This window comes from Elephas maximus, chromosome 26, assembly GCF_024166365.1.
Source record: "Elephas maximus indicus isolate mEleMax1 chromosome 26, mEleMax1 primary haplotype, whole genome shotgun sequence".
Taxonomy (NCBI): Eukaryota; Metazoa; Chordata; class Mammalia; order Proboscidea; family Elephantidae; genus Elephas; species Elephas maximus.
The window spans coordinates 38646521-38671289 of NC_064844.1; the positions used below are offsets into that span (position 1 = coordinate 38646521).

The 24769-nt window shown below is 38.9% G+C and overlaps 2 protein-coding genes across 6 annotated transcripts in view; one reads left to right on the forward strand and one right to left on the reverse strand.

Annotated features, from left to right (window-relative positions):
- PIK3CB (phosphatidylinositol-4,5-bisphosphate 3-kinase catalytic subunit beta) overlaps window positions 1–16310 on the forward strand; it is a 209748-nt gene extending 193438 nt beyond the window's left edge. For 4 of the 5 annotated variants that reach the window (XM_049870195.1, XM_049870194.1, XM_049870196.1 and 1 more), the window contains 5 exons: window positions 4076–4243; window positions 5321–5444; window positions 9015–9160; window positions 10282–10414; window positions 10991–16277. In XM_049870195.1, the coding sequence (XP_049726152.1) occupies window positions 4076–4243; window positions 5321–5444; window positions 9015–9160; window positions 10282–10414; window positions 10991–11128 (709 nt within the window). In that variant the 3' untranslated portion in view covers window positions 11129–16277. Of the gene's footprint in view, window positions 1–4075; window positions 4244–5320; window positions 5445–9014; window positions 9161–10281; window positions 10415–10990 lie in introns of all 5 variants that reach the window. The other variant, XM_049870198.1, reaches the window with a different exon arrangement.
- The window catches only part of FAIM (Fas apoptotic inhibitory molecule), a 134106-nt gene that overhangs the window by 40224 nt on the left and 69113 nt on the right, over window positions 1–24769 (reverse strand). Inside the window, exon 4 of the transcript XR_007515505.1 lies at window positions 18263–19217. The gene's annotated coding sequence lies outside the window, so the exon portion shown is untranslated. The remainder of the gene's footprint in view (window positions 1–18262; window positions 19218–24769) is intronic.

The following is a 24769-nucleotide window of genomic DNA, read 5'->3' on the forward strand; positions in this document are numbered from 1 at the left end:
TGCTGACCCCTCCTATTAAGTAAACCTCCAAGAAAACATTTTTACGTGATTGATCCACAGAAGAGGGGAGGGGCAGGAAACTTGAAGGCTAGGCTAGTAACTCATTGGTTCTTTCCGAGGTACCACATAAAGTACACAGTGGGTCCTTCTGCTGAGAGCAGATTTCAGGCCACATGATGAGTCTTCTTTAGTTATAAAAGGCTAAGCTAAAGACTTTTTCATCAGCCTAACTGAAAATCTGAAACAAGTTCTTTTCTTTTCATTTTATCCAAATATAAAGCACATTCAGCATCAAATGAAGCTTGTTGTGACCTCAGGCAAAGGGAGGCAGGCGCATATGGGAGCACTAGAAAAAACCTGTATCTGTCTGATGGGAGGCATTGTGTGTCTAACAAGAAAAAGGAACTTGTCTATCCAGTGGAATCTTTGCTGACTTTTTGACTTTTTGTACTCTGACCCCATGCTTAAAAAAATATGCAGGGCTTTAATTCTTTTGAGTTCATTTTTAAACTAATAACTTTTTCTCACCAAATCTTTTTTTATTGTTTCTATAAATATACGTGCTCCAGTGTTCCTATTGTGTTAGTTTTTCCTTTGGCCAGCTGTTCGGGTTAAACTGGGTCACGTAGCACACACTCTTTTAAGTTCAATTCCAAACCTTTGGTATCTTACACACATTACGAATATGATCAGAATATTTTAGTCCCTCTAGTAGTGCCATATTGACATGAATAAAAATGCATATTGCTCATTTTCATTATTCACTGGTGTCTTGTAATACTCTTATGGTATCTTTCATTTCAAATTAGAACATTTGTAAGTCATCAATATGTTAGGACATTCTGACCTCCTTTGGTCAATAAATAAGCAATCACCATTTTCTGTCAAATCCGATTGGTTGTCTATATGTAAATCTGCCTGACCTTTGGTAGGTTTGACAGTCCTACCCCTGAATACACACAAACACACGTGGCATCAATTTTTTTGTTCTTCTCCACTGGGACTTTACATCTGATTTGCACTAGTGGAATATACTTCCTTTTAAGAGACCTACACAAAAGCTCTTTAATGACAGTTGTGTCAGTAGCCTCAGAGGGTTGAAGGAAGAAGGTGGAAGTAAAGCAAGCATTAGGTAAAGCACTTAGATTTTCCTTCTGTGAAGGCAGTGGCAAAGGCACCACTTAGAATTGAGTGGACGCATTGAGTCGAGACTAGAGAAAGCCTGCTGCATAACTGTGCAGGGTGAGGATATGAGGCTTCCATCCCACTGCTGTAGAATTTCACTGTTGAATTCTTGCTTTAGTGTGAAAGATAAAAGTTGTTCCTTGGGTCAGAGAGTATGAGAAAGGAAGGTAAATACTACTGGCCTTTATAAGAAATATAGAAGTTGAGTGCAAAGGGGACCCAGATAAGATGGTCAGGCCCCCAAGAGTTTGTCCCCAGCTTGACTTCTGTCAAACTGTCTCTCTGACAAGGATGTTTTTTCCTTCCCATTGTGAGCATTTCATCCTCAAGACATTGAGTGCTTTCATCCTTGCTTGCTTTTGAAGAGGAAGTTGTTGGACTTGTGCCCAGTTTGACTGCAAGTCAGCCAGAGTGTTTTAACCTGGCAGTGTTTGCTTCACATGTGTTGTGTCACGATAAGGATAAGGAGTGTTGATAAAAAACTTCCATGCTTCATAGCTAGCTACCTTTCTTATTGAGAGGTAAAAATTTTAAAGGCAAAATCAATTAATAATATTTGCAACCAAAATGACAAAAGGATAATGTTAGTATATAAAGAGCTCATAAGAAATCAGTAGGAAAAATGTTTATAAAACCCTAATAAATTGACAAAGAATGCAAATAGCTATTTTACAAAAGAAATCCTTAAAATGGCTAAGAGATGTGAGAATATGTTTATCTTCATTAGAGATCAGATAAGTGCAATTCAAAGTAAAATACCTATCAGTTTAACAAAGATTATTTTATTCGATAATCTCTTTTACAGACTGTGTTTTGATAGGCATTCTTATATGTCGCTAGTGAGAATATCAATTCTCATCTGACAGACTGCTGCCCTTTTTATATTTTCAGTCACCTCTCCTCAGAGTTGTTATCTCCAAAGAGTTTATGATTCACCTGAGGGGAGGCAAGACTTCAAATCAGGAAAAAGAGGTCGGCATGCAGACCCACTGATGTCACATTAGTGCTCTATTTTAACCCTTTACTCAGTTACCGTGAGCTGTAAAACATGCAGCCGTTCTTCATCCAAATCAAGCTTCATGTCCATGTTCATTTACACAGGAAGCTGCTGCCTGGAAGACCGGTTACTTAGTGATTCCAGAGACTTTATTGGGTTGAAGGGATGATTTTTGAGTCATACAGACCTAGTTTTAAGTCTTAGACATGCAACTTAGTTAAATCTGTGACTTTTCACAAGTTACTTGCATTACTCTTTTGTAGAATTGGGAATTTACCTTACAGGGATTTTGTTACTAAATTTGTCTATTTATTCAGAAATATTTATTGAACATCTACTTTGACACTTCAGCAAAGATTTGAAAGAGGTAGGAGTAAGCCATGTAGATATCTTGGGGAAGAATGTTCCAGGCGGAGAAAACAACATGTATAAAAAAGTGAGGGAGTGTTGTGTCTCATGTTTGAGGAACAGCAAAGAGGCCGGTGTAGCTGGGAACAAAGTGAGCAAGGGAAGAGTAGTAGGAGAGGTGAAGGGGACCAGATTGGATTAGGTCTTGTAAGCCATGGCAAAGATGCTGACTTTCTCTCCAAGGTGGGAAGCTATTGCAGAACCATCGATCAGGCAAGTGATACGATATGAGTACATTTTAAATGGATCATGTTAGCTGCTGCATTTAGAATAGACTGATGCAGAAGCAGCAGGGAGATCTGTCAGGAAACTTGAATCAGTGAGGTAAGAATTGATGGTTACTTGGTGGTAATAGAAAGAAGGGTGGAGGTAGAGAAATACTGAGCTTCTGGAAACATTTTGAAAGAAAAAATTAAATGTTGAACATGAGACAAAGAGAGGAGTCAAGGATGACCTTAAGGATGTGGGCTTGAACAACTAGAAGGATGGAGTTGCCATTAACCAATATAATATTATAAATTAGCCAATTATGAATTAACCAATATAAATATATTTATTATGTTATATTTAATAATATAACCAATATAATATTATAAATTAACCAATTTATATATATTATATAATAATATAATATTGGTTAATGGCAACTCCATCCTTCTAGTTGTTCAAGCCCACGTCCTTAAGGTCATCCTTGACTCCTCTCTTTGTCTCATGTTCAACATTTAATTTTTTTTTTCAAAATGTTTCCAGAAGCTAAACCAAGGGTGGTTTCCTTCCTCACAATTTAGAGTAAAAACAAAGACCCTTCCCTTTATCTGTTGTGCTTCTTTCTGTGCACCCAGACCAGCAAATAGAATGTTTCACCAAAATAACTAGCTAATAAATTATACATTTAACTGGCACAGTGGAATTCTAGTAAATCACTTGCCTCTGGGCTGATGTGCCCATTTAGTCTTGTATAAAAATGGTTGAACTACGTGTGTTATTGTTTGTTTGTTTTATAGGCCTGTCTAATCTTTGCCTGACAGGTGAACCTTAGGAGTGACTTCAGTACTAAGATAAAAGGGCATCCAGGAGCCATTCTCTGAGGGTTTCTCCAGTCTCAGTCAGACCAGTAAGCCTGGTCGTGTGTGTGTGTGTGCGCCCTTTATTGTGATCCCTGTCAAAGAAGTCAGTGGTGGTAGCTGGGCACCATCTAGTTGTGCTGGACCCAGTCTGGTGGAGGCTGTGGTACTTGTGGTCCATTAGTCCTTTGGACTAATCTTTCCTCGTGTCTTTGGTTTTCTTCGTTCTCCCTTGCTCCAGACAGAGTGGGACCATTAGACATATCTTAGATGGCCACTCAAAAGCCTTTTAAGACCCAGATGCTACTCACCAAAGTAGAATGTAGAACATTTTGTTTATAAACTGTTTTGCCAATTGAGCTAGATATCCCCTGAGATTACACAGATTACTCTTTATGCTAATTTTTTTTTTTCCATTCAGGATGCTGCCTTATGGCTGTTTAGCAACAGGAGATCGCTCTGGCCTGATTGAAGTTGTGAGCACCTCTGAAACAATTGCCGACATTCAGCTGAACAGTAGCAATGTGGCAGCTGCTGCAGCCTTCAACAAAGATGCCCTTCTGAACTGGCTTAAAGAATACAATTCAGGGTTAGTTTATTCTGTTTGATTATCATTGTTCTTTACAAACAGCTAAAGAAATAACTATTCTTCCAATAAGAATCAGCAGTGTCTTAAAGGAAATATTAGTGTTGTTTATTTATTGCTTCATTTTAGGCCAGATCAAAATGACACACATACCTTACTAAAGACTTACAGATGGTTAGTATTGAATTCAACTTTATCTACATCAAATTTTAGAGCCCTGCAGTATAAAATTACTATCTAAGAATTTATTTTTAAAATAACATATTGAAGTTTTTAAGTACATTAGCTTCTATAATTATGTGAATGTATGAACTTCAGCAAGTTTTGAATAGATTAATTTTGTCTGATAGAAGTAAATGAGTTTGTAGACTGTAATCTTTAAAAAAGACAGTGCTTGGAATTGTGTTATTTATGGTTATAGCGTTAGAAAAGCACTAATATGCAGAAATTTAAGAAATTCACAGTGGGAGTGAAAAAGCCCTACAAGAACTTTTGGCCAAAGTCTTCTAAGTAAGACTCAGATTTTATCATTGGGAAGATCCAGGGACTTGTATGTGTGGGAATCAGTTTCCATATTTTGATAAGTCTTATCTCTAAAGGGTCTGTTTTACTCATTTCTAGTTGAAGTCAGTGGTTTAAATGATTACAGCTTAACTTACGTAACTCTTAAACATGGAGTTCTGGTCTGAGGTCAAACCTTACAAAAATGTTCCCAAGCCTCAGCATCATCCAGCGAAGCCCATGGTCTTCTCTCATTACTGTAGGCGTGAGCCCCCGCCCCTGCCACTGACATGCAGCTCCCAGGACATAGGAGTTTGAATGGCTGAGGCAGAGTTACCTAATGTCTTTGATGCCAGCCTGCTGCCTCTTAAGTCCTGCCCCTGAGGTGATCATGCTCACTCCCTTGGCCGATCCAGCATGTTCTGCTCATATGATTTTGGCAGCTCTGTGCTACAGTTCTCCTCACAATTCAGAAGGAAACAGTTCTCCTCACAATTCAAAAAGAGATGTGGATTGAGTCTCATCCCCCACATTTGGAGGCTGAAAATATTTGTTGCTTCTACTTTTTCTCTTGTTTAGGGATGATCTGGACCGAGCTATTGAGGAGTTTACCCTGTCCTGTGCTGGCTACTGTGTAGCTTCTTATGTCCTTGGGATTGGTGACAGACATAGTGACAACATCATGGTCAAGAAAACTGGCCAGGTAAGCTGCTCCCTGACATCTCCCAGAGTCCTTAGTGGTGCCATTACATACAGCATAATCTCTAGTGAAACTCAAGCAGAGTCTTTAGTGATTCTCAGAATAATTTCTTTGTCTTTCCTTAAGTTTTCCACCACCACTCACTTCATATACCATGTGTTTCATATATTTGCTTGTTTGTTTAAAGTTAGGTGGTAAGCATTTATTTAAAATATTTTTGCAGTTATTTGTAAGTGACCTATTCTTTCAATATAAAAATTAAGAGTAGAGGAGCAGTTTATGTGCTGGATTTATGAACTTTACAGAAGATGAGCAGTGCTAAAAAAATTTGAGATGAATCCTACTTGAGCCATTTTCTCTTTTAGAACATCAAACTTAATCATAGCTGGGAGTAGGGAGAAAATTCGTATGAATAATATCATTTTAGGGAAGGCTATTTATAAAGAAGTTCTTAGTTTTCAAATGAAAAAGTCTCATTTTCCAGAATAGTTTATTTTTGTCTATAAAGTCATATTAAACAAAGGCAAATGAGATATTTTCAGTAATTTTTAAGCATAGCCACCCTTGGAATTCCCTGCAACTAGATGCATAAAAAAAAAAAAAAAAAATAGATGCATACCAGAATGAAAATTCCTGGGTCCATGTGCAAATGCTGGCTCTAGGTGGGACCCAGAATTTTGTACCTCCTGGGGAGATTTGAATAGCTCTGGCTTGGCCTTTGAGAATTTGCCCAGGTCATAAGTACCAAAGTGATCTGCCCAGCAGTACACCCTTTCCCTTTCAGTGTTAGGCCCAGCCCTTTTGAAGGCCCTGTTCGAACCTTATATCCATACTTAAAAGGATTCCCTCAGACTTCTGGTTAATCAGATTGAACACATAGGTTTATCGAGACTCTTTTCCTGACACCCCTCTAAAATGATAGTAAGGAAAAAACGTTTATAAACCCAAGAAGACCAAGATAATTGGAAAAGAGGCCATGGTGAATGCAAGACATCAACAGATTTGGGGGATGGTAGAAAACAAGATGGAGAAGTGACAGTGACTTAGCAAAGCTGGGAAAATGGAAACCTGAGTATTTGTAGAAGGGTGTGGTAGTCCAAGAAAAGCTCTAGACTAGAAGCACCAGGTACTGCTGAAGGTGGGGATAAAGAGGCTGAAAACAGGATGGATTGGCAGTTTATATATGAAGCATTTAGGTGCTCAAGTCCTTTTACCAAGAAGGAGATGGAAGGTTTATTCTCTGAAGAAATTAATTCTCCTCTCCTGACCCAAGGATACCAGGTTCCACAGAGGGAAAGGTACCATATTAAAAAGGAGGATAAAGTGAAAGTTGGCAAACTAAATACTACGATCCCCAGCCACTTCTGCATGCTTTGTCCAGTAACACTGGCAGCTGGATGTTTATCCCATTTTCAGCAAGAGACTAGATGAGTCTTACCAAGAAGATCTGATTGGTTCCAGTGAAAAGACCTTGACAGTTGAGGTCTCTCCTAGTCCACTCTGCAAGGAAGCCCACCAGTCAACAAGCCTACCATGTACATGGCCAGTTAAGGATTACCAGAAATTTGAAGGAAGCTGCCATCATGAAAGATAGAGACAAAAATAAGCAAAGTGGCAAAAAAGAAAGAAAAAAAAAGAACTCTAGGAAAACAGTGTGACTGAAGTAAATAGAAGATGATTTAAAAATTTAAAGAAAACACTGCATCTATGAGATAATAAGTTTCTAATTTTTAAAAAAATTAGTCAATATAAAGACTTCCTGGAAATTAATAGAAACAAATACAAAGTTAAAATAGAAACAGTGTAAATAAAGAGTAGTTAATATTTATTGAACTCATGACAGGCAAAGTTCTAAGTGCTTTATGCATGTTAACTTCTTCAATCCTCACAGCCTTACAGAGGTGAGAAAATTGATGCACAGGGAACGAACACACCAGATTTATATCCCAGAAATTTGGCTCAGAAACAAAAGAGGAAGGGACTTACCAAGCAAATAATATAAAAACGTTTCTCAGAGCTGACATCCATGAATGTCCAGTCAAAAGAGTATAAAAGTTTCTTATAGTATGAAAAAGACCCTCACTAAGCCCTTCACCATGCGATTTTAATGCATTAGGCATCAAGAGAAGGTCTTAAAAATTTCCCAGAGACACAGCAGGTCACACACCAGGATTCAGAAGTCAGAATGACACTTGGCTTCATAATAGCATCACTGGAAATTGTAAGATGGTGAAAGTTTGCCTTCATGATTTTGAGGGAAAATGATTTCTAATCTAGAATTTTATAACCAAACTATCAATCAAGTATAAAGGTCAAATAAAGACATTTTCAAACACACAAGGTCTCAAAAGCTGTACCTCCTCTGCATCTTCTGTCAGAAGGCTGCCAGAATAAAGACATCCACCAAAACAAGGTTCTGAATCAGTAGTTCCCAAGTGAGGTTATTTTGTGTTCTCCACTCCACCACCACCACCCCTCCTGTCCACTATATTTGTCAGTATTCTGAAGACAGTTTTTGGTGGCCATCACTGAAGGCTGTGTTACTGGCATCTAGTTAGTAGAGACCAAGCATGTGACTGAACATCCTCTAGTGCAAAGTACAGTCCTCCACAGCAAAGAGCTATAGGCCCCAAATGCCAGTAGTGCCCAGGTCTGAGTACAAGGGGAATGTGATGTGGGAGGCAGGGAAGCAGGGAGTCCGAGCAAGAGAGGAGTGAAGGGAGCTCTCAGGACAGTGGCTCAGCAGCAGGCTTAGAGAGCAGCTCGCCTGGATAGAAACAGAGAGATTGTCTAACCATGTGGAAAATAATTTTCAAAGAGATATTTTGATCTTGAGGAGAGTGTGGGAAGAATTGATGATAGGGTTCTAGAATACTAATCGCCCCACCAAAAAAAAAAAAAAAAAACACTGTTTTGCCCAGGAAAAAAAAAAGAAAAAGATGAACAACAAAGGAAATGTAATCATAGTATACCACATGACTCAGCTTTGAAATATATTTACATGATCTGAACAGTATAAATACTGAATATTGGTTTAACTAGAAATTATGACATAACATGCTATATTGTATAACATTACATTAGCACGAGATTGCTAAATCCTTCTATAATAGGAGTAGTAATCTAAAATTAAGAAGTAAAAAAAAAAGCACAAACATATTTAGAAAAATAGAGGCAAACACCAGGGAAAACAGGTAAATGAGTGGGGAGAAGTTACCTATAAGCAGCAGCACTCAAGTTGAGGGAGCCGACAGGGCAAGGAAGTATTCTTTTGTTATGTAGAACTATTTGACCTTTTTTCTTTTTAATCAGATATGTTTATTATTTGGATGCCTTTTCTTTTTAAAAGATTTCCCTTTCCTACTGGGTATATGCAGTTTAATTTTAGGGCTATCGTTTAGGATAAAAGACCTATGAATGTTAGAAACACCCTTCCCAAGTGGCCTATGGGCTGTGAAAACAGAACGGCTCAGGTGAAGGTGGGCATAGGTTATGGGCTTCTAGGACTGCTGAGAGATTGCCCTTCTACTTGGAACACATTAGAAAAACGAAATTAAATCTCATTTGTTCCAGCTCTTCCACATTGACTTTGGACATATTCTTGGAAACTTCAAGTCTAAATTTGGCATTAAAAGGGAGCGAGTGCCTTTTATACTTACCTATGATTTCATTCATGTCATTCAACAAGGAAAAACAGGAAACACAGAAAAGTTTGGCCGGTGAGTGTTGTCCTCATGTCAAGGCTAAACTCATCTACCAGTTTGTCATCTGACCAGCTGGACTAGCATTTCCTATGCTGTGGTGTATTTGAATCTGGGAGGTATACAATTTGCTAATAAGATACTTCGGGGGATAGTTGCCTGTCAGATCCCCGTGCTGGTTCAGAAATGTACAGGGAGGAGAAACAAGAATGCTAGAATGAAATAAGATACTGTGTTTTATTCTAATAGTATTCTAGCTTTTGCCTGTTTCAGAAAATTCTCTGAAACTTTTAAGACATTTGCTAGTGAGATGCTGAGACAACAGGCATGTTTCTGTCATTCTATGTGGAATATGGTAAAGGAACCAGGGTGCAGGAGGTGGGGAGGAGACTTTGTAATCTCTGATCTATGCCTTACTACCTGTATGTTCTCAAGCACATTACTAGTCTTTCTGTCTTTGTTTCTTCATCTTAAAATGGGGACAAAAATAATTATGATGATGATTAGAGATACATGATGTGGTTGATACATACCATACACTTAACAAATGATCGCCGTTATCTAGTCCTACCTGGGCTTCTGCAGAATATACCTCTGTGTGTCCAGTTTTCTCTTTGGCAAAATAAGGGAGATATGATTGTATGGTCCAAGAAGGACCGTCTTCAAGAGGAGAGAGGAACGGCAAGATGAAAGTCAGTGCAAAAGCTCTGATGTTGTTGGGTGGTGGGTGGTCATTAACGAAATTAGTTTCCATAGTCAGGCCCCAAAATCTAGATGTACATTCAGAAATCAGCTTGGATTATAATTATCACTTATTTTATAATCTGCTCTTGTGTCTCATAGAATTGAAAAGCTAAAGTATAATGTTGCCTTCTGGCATAGTTTTTTTTTTTTTTTTTTAGCATACAGTTTTAGTTTTGCTTTTGAAAAAGATGAGTGATTTTAGAAAGCCTGAATTATTTTATATGTTTTGGTCCTTGGACAGTTTTCAAAGAAATAAAAATCAGAAATGAAACTTTAGCTCAGTAGAATCTTTCCAGCCCATTAGTAGAAAGTCTAGATATGTCCCTCTTGTTTTCTTTGATGAAATGTGCTGTCCCCTCCAACACTGTGTTCATGTGATTTGCTGCATCAACTAGGTTCCGCCAGTGTTGTGAGGATGCATATCTGATCTTACGACGGCATGGGAGTCTCTTCATCACTCTGTTTGCACTGATGTTGACTGCAGGGCTTCCTGAGCTCACATCAGTCAAGGATATACAGTATCTCAAGGTATAAACCCCCTTTTTTTTGTACATTGGACACTGTGGATGTGAAGCTCAGGTCTAGCTGCCTCTTTTATTCAAATGCCCAAAGGAAGTGGAAGAAAGTCATTTACTCTGAGATAGTTCTTAGCCAGGAGGAAACATTCTGGGAAGTTCATATGAGGGAGCAATTTTGAAAGAGAACCTTGTAACCCAGATGATTTCCTGTCAGTAAAAGGAGCATAAAGAAGGCTGGTGTTGGGCAGCAACCTTCCTACTCATACACTGGAATAACAGGGATTAGAAGCTGGCACCATGCTTTTCAACAACCTGCTTTTTACTTGCCAGGGTCTTAGTGGGTCTTGAGTCATTGGATTCAGATCATAGCAGCAAGCAACTTGAGTAGGTGTTTTATAGTAGTCATAAATTTATTTCATCTTCAAAAACCCTTTAGCAGAAGTCACCCTACCTTGATGTTAAATAAGAACATGTGTACATTGCCTGATGGGAGGCTGGGAGGTGAGGCTGAGCCATTTGCACATAGTGACACCCGCACATCCCTATGGATCATATATAAAATCAGACTTTTTTCCTTCATTTTTAGGATTCTCTTGCCTTAGGGAAGAGTGAAGAAGAAGCACTCAAACAATTCAAGCAAAAATTTGATGAGGCACTCAGGGAAAGCTGGACTACTAAAGTAAACTGGATGGCCCACACAGTTCGGAAAGACTACAGATCTTAACCATCAGCCTTTGCTCTTAATATATTTGTTGGTTTCATTTAGTTTTCATTTTGCACTTGCACTAAATTGAACATGACCCTGCCAGAGATGTTATAAAGGGAATGAAATCCTGGAATTCAGTTAAAAGAAGATCAAGGCATTCCACAGAACTTAACCTGAAAAGTCCCTGATGATCACCCTTCGCTTATTGAATGCTTGATCGAGACTCATCATGAAAAATGTCAACATTATGGATAATCACTTCCTGCTGATTTTGCACTCCAAGGAATGCTACTAGAGATTTTTTTCCTTATTATAATTATTTTTTAAGTGTTTGGTACTTTTACAGAAAGATGTAAATACTTCTTTTCAGTATTGTGACCAAGTGTTATCACTCAGCCAACTTATCCACAAACTGGGGCTGGTAGCTTTCCAAGCAAGGCTTAAAAGAAAGGTATTTTTCTTCCTTTTTTTAAATGTATAAGCTACAAATTATGGTATAATTTGAAATTATGATTATTTTTCAAAAGAAATGTTTTGAATCGGTGGAAACTTGTTGATTTTTTCCTAATACTTATCTACCATGATAGCATCATTCCACCCAGACTTACTGAAAATCTACTGTTGAGGCAAATATTATTTATACACACACATATAGATAGATACAGATATATCTAATATATATCTATATAGGTATATGTAGATATATATAATATACACATATATATGTATGCTGCATATATATTTATAAAATTTCTCGTGAGAGTTCTATGTAAAAAAAGTGTTTCTTTGGTTTTCTTCAGCCTCAGTTTTAAAGTTTTACAAAAAATACAGCTTTTCTTTAAAGTTACCTTTCAGTTAACTGTGTGATCCAGTTCTTCCAGCTGCTTCTGTAATGAGGCACATATTAATACAGTTTTTACATGGTTATCTATGAAAGAGTTCATAGAGCCTAATACTTGAGCAAATGTATTCAAGAAAGAAAGCAAATGAAAAGGAACCTATTTATGGAATAAACTCCAGATCTAAAATCCAGCGTTTTATTAAAATGCCAGCAGTTCTTACTGTATTTATTAAAACTTGTATTAATGTGATTTTTCAAGGATATTCAAATTGAAATGGTTTTATGCTACATGGCATTCTTTAATTTATTTGTTGAGGTACCATGTATTTAGGGTGCTAGATGGCAAATAATGTTAATATGTGCAATAGGAGCTACTGGTTTGAATGTGTAAATGAATGCCCTTTCTGAGTACTGGCAACATCCAAAGAATATTGGGAGCTCTCAGTCCTCAATGATGTGGAAAAGAGAACTGAGTATTTGCCCTGTGACTGAGTTTTCTATAGAAATTTTATTAAAAAATTGTTTAAATTTGTTGTCCTTAAAATTTTCAGTCAAATAAATGGGTGAGCTGGTTTAGCTGCTCTTGGGAAGTGTGGGCCTCTTACTTATGGGTAACACAGGCCTTTGGACCTTGGCACTGGGACTCCAAGAAATGACCAAGTCAGTAGATAAACCTATCTCAGAAGTAAGCTGAGGTTTCTTCCCCAATTTCTCTCCTTGCTTCCCAGCCCCATCAAGCACAGTGTGTGGGGCCCCTTAGACTTTGATAGAGTCTGCAGGGAGAGGTTTCCCATGCCTTTGGGAGGTATCCTAAGGTCTGGGATAATGCCCCTTCAGTTCCTCAACCCTCAAGTCAAGGCCAAACCACAGCCACTTTGGAAGTCTGGTCTAGACTCATTGTGAGTTCCAGGAATAGGAATGAACAAGGATGGGTTTGTTCAGGGATCTTTGTCCAAGGGCAGGTTATAGGTTTGGAGAGAGGTGACCATTGCCAGGCAGAAGTGGATACCACTGTTGTCAGAACAGTTTCCTCAGCCCAAAGAGGGACATGATGAGTTTATGCCAAACCAGTGAATGTGAATGACTTCAGGAGCACAAAAAGGGAGTAACTTTCTATGTGTGTCCCCAGGCAGTGCTGGGTCTGAGCTTGACCCCCTCTTCCCCCACCTCTGCCATGCTCTGTGTTGTTGTTAGGTGCTGTCCAGTCAATTCCAGCTTCACAGTCATTGCTCTGCTTGAGCCCATAGTTGCAGCCACTGTGTCTCTCCATCTTGGTGAAGGTTTTCCTCTCTTTTGTTGACTATCTGCTTTATCAACCATTGCGTCCTTTTCCAGGGACTGGTTCCTCCTGATAATGTTTCCAAAGTATGTGAGACAAAGTCTTGAAATTCTCACTTCTACGGAGCATTTTGGCTTCTTCCAATACAGGTTTGTACATTCTTCTGGCAGTCCATGGTATATTCAGTATTCTTCACCAACACCACAATTCAAATGCATCAATTCTTCAGCCCTTCTTACTCATTGTCCAAGTTTCCCATGCGTATGAGGCGACTGAAGACACCATGGCTTGGGCCAGGTGCACCTTAGTCCTCAAAATAACATCTTTGCTTTTTAACACTTTAGAGAGGTCTTTTCCAGCAGATTTGTCCAGTGCAGTATGTCATTTTGATTTCTTGACTGCTGCTTCCATGGGCGTTGATGGTGGATTCAAGTAAAATGAAATCCTTGACAACTTCCATCTCTTCTCCATTTATCATGATGTTGCTTATTGGTCCTGTTGTGAGGATTTTTGTTTTCTTTATGTTGAGGTGCAATCCATACTGAAGGCTGTACGTAGTCTTTGATCTTTATCAGTAAGTGGTTCAAGTCCTCTTTACCTTCAGGAAGCAAGTCTCTGTCATCTGCATATAGCAGGTTGTTAATGAGTCTTCCTCTAATCCTGATGCTGCCTTCTTCCTCGTATAGTCAGTCCAGCATCTCCCATTATTTGTTCAGCATACAGGTTGAATAGATATGGTGAAAAGATAAAACCCTGATGCACACCTTTCCTGATTTTAAACCACACAGTATCCCCTTGTTCTGTGAGAATGCCTCTTGGTCTATGTACAGGTTCCTCATGAGCACATTAATTGTGTTCTGGAATTCCCATTCTTTGCAGTGTTATCCATAATTTGTTATGATCCACACAGTTGAATGCCTTTGCATAGTCAATAAAACATAAGTTAAAATCTTTTTGGTATTCTATGCTTTCAGCCAAGATCAATCTGACATCAGCAATGATAATCCCTCGTTCCGCGTCCTCTTCTGAATCCAGCTTGAATTTTTGGCAGTTCACTGTCGATGTACTGCTGCAGCTGCTTTTCAGTGATCTTCAGCAAAATTTTACTTGCATGCAATATTAATGATATGGTTTGATAATTTCCACATTCTGTTGGATCACCTTTCTTTGGTATGGGCACAAATATGGAATTCTTCCAGTCGATTGACCAGGTAGCTGTCTTCCAAATTTGTTGGCATAGACAAGTAAGCACTTCCAGTGGTAAATCTGTTTGTTGAAACATCTGTATTGGTATTCCATCAATTCCCGGAGCCCTTTTTTCACCAATGCCTTCAGTGTAGTTTGGACTTCTTCCTTCAATACAGTCGGTTCTTCATCCTATGATACTTCCTGAAATGGTTGAACATCGACCAGTTCTTTTTGGTATAGTGACTGTATTCATTCCATCTTCTTTTTATTTACTTTTATTTTGTGCTTTAGTGAAAGTTTACAGTGCACATTAGTTTCTCATTAAAAATTTATACACATTGTTTTGTAACATTGATTGCAATACCTACAATGTGTCAGCACTCTTCCCCCTTTCCATTTACACCCCCAGGGTTCCCTGTGTACATTTGTCCAGTTTTCCTGTCCCTTTCTTTCCTGCCTTCTCTTTGCTTTTGTGCAGGTATTGCCCATTTGTTCTCTGATGGATTGAATTTTGTCCCCCAAAAATGTGTCAACTTGGCTAGGTCATGATTCCCAGTATTGTGTGTTTGTCCCCCATTTTGTGATCTGACGTAATTGTCCTGTGTGCTGTAAATCCTAACCTCTATGATTTTAACGAGACAGGACTAGAGGCAGTTATATTAATGAGGCAGGACACAATCTATAGGAGTAGGTTGTGTCTTGAGCCAATCTTTTCTGAGATTTGAAGGAGAGAAGCCAGCAGAGAGAAGAGGTACTTCATTACCACCAAGCAAGAAGAGCCAGGAGTGGAGCATGTCCTTCTGACGTGGGGTCCCTCCCTGTACAAAGAAGCTCCTAGACCAGGGGAATATTGATGACAAGAACCTTCCCCCAGAGCCAACAGAAAGAGAAAGCCTCCCCCTGGAGCTGGCGCCCTGAATTTGGACTTATAGCTTCTTAAACTGAGAGAATAAATCTTTGTTAAAGCCATCCACTTGTGCTATTTCTGTTATAGTAGCACTAGATAATTAAGACAGTCTTGTATGCTTGATTGAACTAATAAGTACATTCCTCACATGTATTATTGTTTCTTTTATATGCCTGTCTAGTCTTTGGCTAAAAGGCAGGCATCAGGAAGGTCTTCAGTTCTGAGTTAGCAGAGTATCCAGGGACCATAGTCTCAGGGGGGTCCTCCAGTCTTTGTAAGACCAGTAGGTCTACTTTCTATGTGTGTGAATTTGAACTTTGTTCTACGTTTTTCTCCTGCTCTGCCTAGGACCCTATATTGTGATTCTTGTCAGAGCGGTCAGTGATGGTAGCAGGTCACAATCTAATTCTTCTGGGCTCAGGCTGGTGGAGGGTATGGTTCATGGGGTCCATTAGTCCTTTGGACTAATATTTTCCTTGCGCCTTTGGTTTTCTTCATTCTCCTTTGCTCCAAACTGGATGGGACCAATAGATATATCTTACATGGCTGCTCACAAGTTTTTAAGACCCCAGACACTACTCACCAAAATAGGATGTAGAACATTTATATGCCAGTTGACCTAAATGTCCCCCGAGACCATGGTCCACAGCCCTCAGTCCCTCAAGGTGTTTGGAGTGTCTAGGAAGCTTCTATGGCTTTCCTTTGGTAAGTTGTACTGACTTCCCTATACTGTGTGTCTTTCCCTTCATCAAAGTTAACACTTACCTACTATCTAGTTAGGGATTTCCCTTCCTCACCCCTCCCGTCCCTCGTAACCATCAAAGATTTTTTTTTTTTCTGTGTGTAAGCCTTTTCTTGGATTTTTATAGTAGTGGTTTCATACAGTATTTATCCTTTTGTGATTGACGTATTTCACTCTACATAATGCCCTCCAGATTCATCCATGTTGTGAGATGTTTTACAGATTCATCATCATTCTTTATTGTTGCATGGTATTCCATTGTGTGTATGTACCATAATTTGTTTATCCATTCATCTGTTGATGGGCACTTAGGTTGTTTCCATCTTCTTGCTATTGTGAATAATGCTGCAGTGAACATGGGTCCTTCCATCTTCTTTTGATACTTCCTGCATCATTCAATATTTTGCCCACAGAGTCCTTCAGTATTGCAACTCAAGGCTCGAATTTTTTCTTCAGTTTTTGCCAAGCTGTTTTCGCCTTTTGGTTTTCTAACTCCAGGTCTTTGCACATATTATTATAGTACTTTGTCTTCTCAAGCGGCCCTTTGAAATCTTTTCAGCTCTTCTACTTCATTTCTTCCATTCACTTTAGCTACTCTACTTTCAAGAGCAAATTTCAGAGTTTCTTCTGACACCCATTTTGGTCTTTTCTTTGTTTCCTGTTTTTTTAATGACCTTTTGCTTTCTTCATGTATGATGTCCTTGATGTCATTCCACAACTTGTCTGGTCTTCGATTATTAGCATTCAATATGTCAAATCTATTCTTGAGATGGTCTTTAAATTCAGGTAGGATATACTCAAGGTCGTATATTGGTTCTTGTGGACTTGTTTAATTTTCTTCATCTTAAACTTGCATGTGAGCAACTGATGGTCTGTTCTACAGTCAGCTCTAACGTTGTAGTCGATCTGATTCCTGTATATTCCTCCAATGAGGTCCACGTGTATAGTCACTGTTTATGTTGTTGAAAAAAAGTATTTGCAACGCTGAAGTTGTTGGTCTTGCCAAATTCTGTCATGTGATCTCCAGCATCATTTCTATCACCAAGGCCTTATTTTCCAATTCTGATCCTTCCTCTTTGTTTCCAACTTTCACATTCCAATCACCAGTAATTATCAATGCATCTTGAGTGCGTTCTTGATCAATTTAAGACTGCAGAACTTGGTCAAAATCTTCCGTTTCTTTATCTTTGGCATTAGTGGTTGGTGCATAAATTTGAATAATAGTCGTATTAACTGGCATTCTTTGTATGCATATGAATATTATCCTATCAATGACAGTGTTTTACTTCAGGTAGCTCTTAAATTTTTTTTTTTTGATGATGAATGTGAGGCCATTCCTCTTCAATTTGTCATTCCCAGCATAGTAGACCATATGATTATCTGATTCAAACTGTCCATTCTCAGTCCATTTTAGCTCACTAATGCCTAGGATATCAATCTTTATGTGTTCCATTTCATTTCTGGTAACTTCCAATTTTCCAAGATTCATACTTAATATGTTCCACGTTCCAATTATTAATGAATGTTTGCAGCTGTTTTTCCTCATTTCGAGTCATGCCGCATCAGCACATGAAGGTCTCAAGAGCTTTACTCCATCCACATTATTATGGTTCATTCTACTTTGTGGAGGCAGCTCCTCCCCAGGCATCCTTTGAGTGCCTTCCAACTTGAGGGGCTCATCTTTGAGCACTATATCAGATAATGTTCCACTGCTGTTCATAAGGTTTTCACTGGCCAGTTTTTTCAGAAGTAGACTGCCAGGTCCTTCTTCCTAGTCTGTCTTAGTCTGGGAGCTCAGCTGAAACCTGTCCTCCATAGGTGACCGTGCTGGTATTTGAAATACCAGAGATATGGCTTCCAGCATCACAGCAACATGCAAGCCACTACAGTACAACAAACTGACAGACAAGTTGTGGACTTTTACTATAGGCCCTAGAAAGACAGCCAGGACACTGCAGCTCAGTAGCCCTCAGTAGCTGCTTAGCACTCCCAGCAGGTGCTCCCCACACACTTGCTGAATTTCACATCACCTGACTCAGGCTCTGGCTGAGCCATAGAGAAGAAGGTGGGGAGGCAGAAAGATAGCCACCCTCCGTAATGATTTAGTGCCCTGGGCCGCAGGAAGAGCTCTTTGCATGGGAGTGGGTTACCCCATGCCTTGGCTCTTGAGTGCTCTGACCAGTGGTGTATCTTACCCCAAAACCCTTGGCTCCATGTCTTCTGGTCCTTTTCCCAAGTTCCCCAAACAAGGTTTTGGAACCTTTTTGTACATTTCCATGCTTGAGGATAGCATTTGATGAGTCTACCTGGGTCTGGGGACACAGAGGTTGACCTTGCTAAGCAAGTAATTCTTGAGTACCCACCTCATGCCTATAGGCAGACCCTGACATCCAGAGGCCAAGATTTGCAATCCAGTTCTGCCTCTGTGGCTCTTGAGTAAGGTATTTACTTCTCAGGGTTTGAGCTTCCTAAGTTGTAAAATGAGGCTGATAGTCTCTTCCCCACTCAATATTCTGGGATTGGGGCAGGCTGGGCTAAGGCTAGGGATGGGAACATAAGCTGAACCCCGAGTCCTAGCAAACTCTCTTCTTTCCTTGCTCCCCCCTCTTGAAGGCCACTGAAAAGAGGAACCTCTGGAAGGGAAAGCCCCTCCCAGAGCTCTCCCCAGTCTGCTCTATGGGTAGGATCCTCCAGTGCATTCTCAAGTTATTTCCAGCCCACAGCCCTGACTGTCAGACCTCAGCTGGGCAGCCTGTAATGTAGGTGTCACTTGTCTACAAAATGTGAGACTGGTCCTCAGAATAGAGAGTAGAGTGGTATCATGCCATGTGACTCTGATTGCTGGGGATGGACAACTCAGAAAGGAGATGGCAGGGGCTGGGCTTGTTTAGAGAAATGGGCCTCTGAGCTGAGTCTTAAGGGGCTAAGGGAGGGGATGATGGGAAAAGCAAATTAAGCAGGAAGACACAGTATATATAAAAGCCAAAACCTTAAAAAAAAAAAAAAAAAAACACAAACCTGTTGCTGTTGAGTCAATTCCAACTCATAGCGACCCTGTAAGACAAAGTAGAACTGCTCCATAGGCTCTAGAAGGAGCCACTGGTAGGTTCAAACTCTTAACCACTGTGCCACCAGGGCTCCATATAAAGGCTAGAAAGTGAGAAAAAGCAAGATTTATGGCACTAACAAGCTTTAAACAATGGTTTCTTTCCAAGCTTAACAATTGTTTCTTTCCATATGCCTCTTCTCCCTTCCCCAACTGTAGAATGCCACTCCTTAGGGATCCAGGTAGGGTCCAAAACACCCATCACAACCTCCTGGAGCCTCTTCTTCCTCCAGTATCTATAGCAGTTTTATCCCCCTTTTCAGTAATGGGAAAAACTATTCTGACATCACATTTCTGAGTTATTTCTATTCTAAGATGTATAACTAATAGCTTATTGGAACCTCTGATTCTCTGTACTTTTAAAGCCCAGGTTCAACAACTCAAGTTTGGCCTTTCCTTCCTGTCTTCTACATTTTTTTTAATTGTGAAAAATAACACCTATAGAAAAGTGCATAAAACAATAACATGTCACATTAACATCATAGAGCAAATGCCCATGTAACCACCATAAGGCCAAGAAAGAACATTGTCAATACCTCAGAAGCCCTACAAGTTCCCTTTCCGGGTCAGGACCCCCTCCCTCTCTGCCAAGATATCACTATGCCTGCTTTTAAGGCAATCATTTATTTCCTTACTTTAGAATTACATCACCTACTTTTTGGGTCAGGCTTCTTTCACTCAACACTACGTTTTCAAGATTCAGCCATGTAGTTGTAATTCATGCTTTATCATCACTGTATAGTATTCCACTTAAAGGATATACCACAATTTATATATACTTTCTATTCTGCACATATAGGTTATTTCTCATTTGATGCTATTAAAATACTGCTTCTATGATCTTTTTATAATTTATCTCCTAGTTCATATATATATACATATTTCTTTAGATGTATTATATACTTAAGATTAAAATTGATAGGTCATGTTGTTGAATGCCATTGAGTTGATTGGACTCATAGCAACCCTACAGGACAGAGTTGCCCTGTAAGGTTTCCAAGGCTGTAATTTTTATAGAAGCAGACCCCACATCTTTCTCCTGCAGGAGGGTTTGAACCACTGACCTTTCTGTTTGCAGCCCAGCGCTGAACCACTGTGCCACCAAGGCTCGTTTGATGGGTCATAGGATTATGCGTATCTTCAAGTTGACTAGGTAATGCTAAAATAAATTGTACCAATTTACTCTTCCTCCAGTACTATATGAGAACTCCTGTTGTTCCTCATTCTTATCAATACCTAATTAACCAGTATTTGATTTTAGCCATTCAGATGTGTGTACAGGCAGTCCCCGGGTTATGATCATCTGACATACTTAAAACCTGTGGTTACAAACCAACTCCCGTAAAGCCTATTATATTCAAAACTCAAGGTACATACAATGGTTCGTAATAACAAATGGGTGCTACTTTGCGACTCGCATGAAAACGTTACTAGCATTGTATTACTATGTTAAACATGTTTTAGTGTATCTGGAAGTGTTTTTTTTTTTAATGTTTTATGCATAGAAAGGTACACTATATACTAAAACAAACATTTGACTGACATTAGATACTAACCGTACCAAAGTGTACCAATTTAGGTTCAAATTCAACGTAAAGCAGATTTAGGAATGGAATTAAGTTCATAATCCGGGGACTGCCCGTAGTGAGTTTACTTTGCATCTCCCTGATTAGTAATGAGGTTAACCTACTTTTTCACACTTATTTTGGACATTTGGATTTCCTCCTTTGTGAAACACCTGTTTAAGTTCTTGGCCCATTTCTCTATTGCATTACCTGTCATTTTGGTTTTTAGCTTCTTTTGAGGAAGGGTTGTTATTTATTTTGCTTTGTGTTTTTTGTTAGTGGCATTCTCTTTATTTTCTGTGTACAAATCTTTTGTCAGGGATATGTGCTGAAAATACATTTTTCTACTCTGATTTTCCTTCTCATTCTCTTAATGGTTTCTTTCTAATAACACAAGACCTTGTTTTTAATGTCAAATTTGTTGTTATTTTATTTTATGGTTAATACTCTGTGTGTAGTTTTTAAGAAATCTTTCCCTACTCCAAGATCATGAAGACACTTCTCCTGTGTATTCTTTAAAAAGCTTTATTGCTTTACCTTTCCCATTTAGATCTATAATCTATTTGGAATTGCTTTTATACATAATGTGATGTGGGAGTCAAATTTCATTTTTTTCCATATGGACATCCAATTGCCCCAGTATGTTTTATTTAAAAGATAATCCTTTGCCCACTGTTCTGTAGACCCACCTTTGTTTTAAACCAATTATTCATATATGTATGGATCTGCTTCCAGACTTCGGAAGATATCCAGTAGATAACATGTCTTCTTCAAGAATGCCCTGGCTAGTCTGGACTGTTTTCATCTATCTGTCTGTCTGTCTGCCTGCCTGCCTGGCTGTCTACCAAATTCATACATAGCATACAGTATGTACACACACACACACATATATGTATATATACAATCCTTATAACAATCTTTTGTGATAGGTACAATTATTGCTTCCCATTTACAGAGGCACAGAAAGGTTAAATAATTTATCCACAGTCACATAGTAGGTGGTGAAGCCAATTTTCAGAGAGTCTGTTTTCAATATCTATGCTCTTTATGTATGTGCCTGCTTCAATGTACATTTCAGAATCTGTTGAGTTCCACTAAGAGAAATCTGTGTGACTTATGAGCAGATTGCATTAAATTTATGGATCATGTTGGACAAATTCAACACATTCAGAATATTAACTGTTCCAATCTATGCAAATGTAGTATCTCTCCATTTATTAGATCTTTAATTTATATCCATAATGATTTATACTTTTCTGTTTAGAGTTCTTGTACACCTTTGCCCAGATTCCTGGGTAAGTGATTTTAAGTCTTACTGTTGTTAATCTCTAGCAGTGGTTATCAAAACGTGGTCCCCTAACTAGGAGCTTCAGCATCACCTGGGAACTGATTAGAAATGCAAATTTCAAGCCCCACCCTAGGCCTACTGAGTCAAAAATTGGGGGTGGAACCCAGCAACCTGTGTTTGAGCAAAGTTTTCACTATAGTTTCAGACCAGCTGGTCTATAGAAATACAATTGATGTTTGTATTTAGCAGAATCACCAACCTTTCTTATTAATCTAACAATTTATTTGTATAAATTATTTTGCTTTTGCATATATCATCTACAAATAATGATAGTTTTATTTCTTCTATTTCTTGCATCATTTTTATTTTTTTCTTGCTCTTTTGCACTGGTGAAGAATTCCCATTAAAGGTTGAATAGAAGTAACAGGGGGCACCTTTCTCTTGTTGTTAATCTCAGTGGGAAAACTTTCAATATTAAGTACATTGTTTGCAGTCTTTTTTTTTCTTAATAGATATCATTTTACCAAATCAAGTAAATTCTCAGTTTGATAAGGAAATCTTTTTTTTAATCACAAATGGTTGAGTTTTTTCAAATGATTTCTTCTGCATTTTACTGAGATGATCATGTGGTTTGTCTCATTTGTTGAGTTACATTGATTGGTGTTCAAACATTAAACCAAGTTTGGATTCCTGGAATCTACCAAACTTGGTCATGATGTATTATCTTTTTAAAATATTAGTGGATTTGGTTTGCCAGTATTTCATTTGGGATTTTTGCATCTATTTTCACTAGTGAGATTGGTCTATAATTTAATTTTAAGGTCTATGTCATGTTTTCTTACCAAGATTATTGTGACCTTATAACACAAATAAGGTTGGCATTATTTCTTCCTTAAATGTTTGATAGTATTTCACTGGTGAAATATGCCTGATATTTTCTTTGAGGTATGGATTTAATTTCTTTAATAGCTATAGGAATACTCATTTTTATTGTGTCCATTTTAAAAAATTATAAATTTTCTTAGAATATGTCCACTTCATCTACATTTTAAAATTTATTTTCATAAAGTAATGCATACCTTCAAACTTGGATTGATAATGATGTCCTCTTTTTTATGCTTGTTATTGGTTATTTGTGCCTTCTCTGTTTTCTTGATCAGTCATGCTAGAAGTTTTTCAACTTTATTGGTCTTTACAAAGAAACAACTTTTGGCTTTTTGACCTTGTGTTGTATGTTTTCCACTTTCTTATCATTATATGGAAACCCTGGTGGCATAGTGGTTAAGTGCTACGGCTGCTAACCAAGAGGTTGGTAGTTCAAATCCACCAGGCGCTCCTTGGAAACTCTATGGGGCACTTCTACTCTGTCCTATAGGGTCACTATGGGTCGGAATCGACTCGACGGCAGTGGGGTGGGTTATCATTATATCCTTCCTACTCCTTTATTTGGATTTATTTTGCTATCCTCCTATCTGAAAACCCTGGCACCATACTGGTTAAGAGCTACGGCTACTAACCAAAAGGTCAGCAGTTTGATTCTACCAGGTGCTCCTTGGAAACCCTATGGAGCAGTTCTACTCTGACCTACAGGGTCGATATGAGTCCATCCTGGGGCAAAATTCCTTTTCATCTATGAACCTGTAAAATCTAGACTACAGGTTATCTGTTTCCAAAGTACATGGTAGAACAGGCACAAGGTAAATATTTCCATTACAAATGGGAGAAAGTGGAGGAAAAGGAGGGATAACAAGCACCAAGCATGTCCAAAACCCAGCACAACACATTACATTAGCTCTTAAGGCTTGAAAATAATCCTCTCTTCTTTGACACCATCTGGGCAATGACACCACCTTCCTGACTCTGGGTCTTGGCCACACCCTCTGAATTCTGGGTGGAGGCCCCTCAGCCCTGGGCTTCAGCTTTGCCTTCCACACCCTCTGGGATGGCAACTCTTCTCCCTTGGCTTCAGGCAGCCCCATTCTCCTAGTCCATCTGAGTGACGAACCTACCCTCTCGGCCCCAGCAGACCCTGTTCTTCTGCCCTTTGGACATGGCAGCCCTATTCCCCTGGCACTCATGAATAGCAGCCCTACACTCTGGAACCAAGTTGTTAAAGATCTGACTCTTAAACCTAGGATGCTGTGACTCCACCCTTTGAAACCAATGCAGCCCTGCTTCCCATGCTCCTTCCAACAGTTCTGCTAATCTCCAAATTGCTCCAAGGATAGTCCTTTTCTTATCTTGGAGAACAACAGATGTAGCTTATTTGGCCTGTTTTCTACCTGTAGAATTCCAAGAGGCATTCAGCATTCTTTCCTTCAGTTCTTTCTCTGTTCCTTTCAGTCTAAGCTGATGGGTTTTCTGCTGTGGTAGCTGGCTAGATCCATCAGTCATAGGCTTAATCTCCTTAATGAAAGATTGTGTAGCCACATCCTTGGTAAAAATTCTAAGACACATGTCCTTAGTTTGTGCAACAGAATTTTCCAAATCTTTTAAGTTTTGTGTTCATTTTTAAGTCCATGTCTTTCCTCTCTCATTTTACTATAAGGAGCAGGGAGACACCACATGACCCCATAAAGATCTTGCTTAGAAATCTCCTCAACCAAATATCCAAGTTCATCACTTACAAGTTCTACCTTCCACCAAACATTTGAACATAATTCAGACAAGTTCTTGCCACTGCATAAAAAGTATTGCCCTTCCTTCATTGTCCAATCACATGCTATCATTTCCTTTTAAAGCC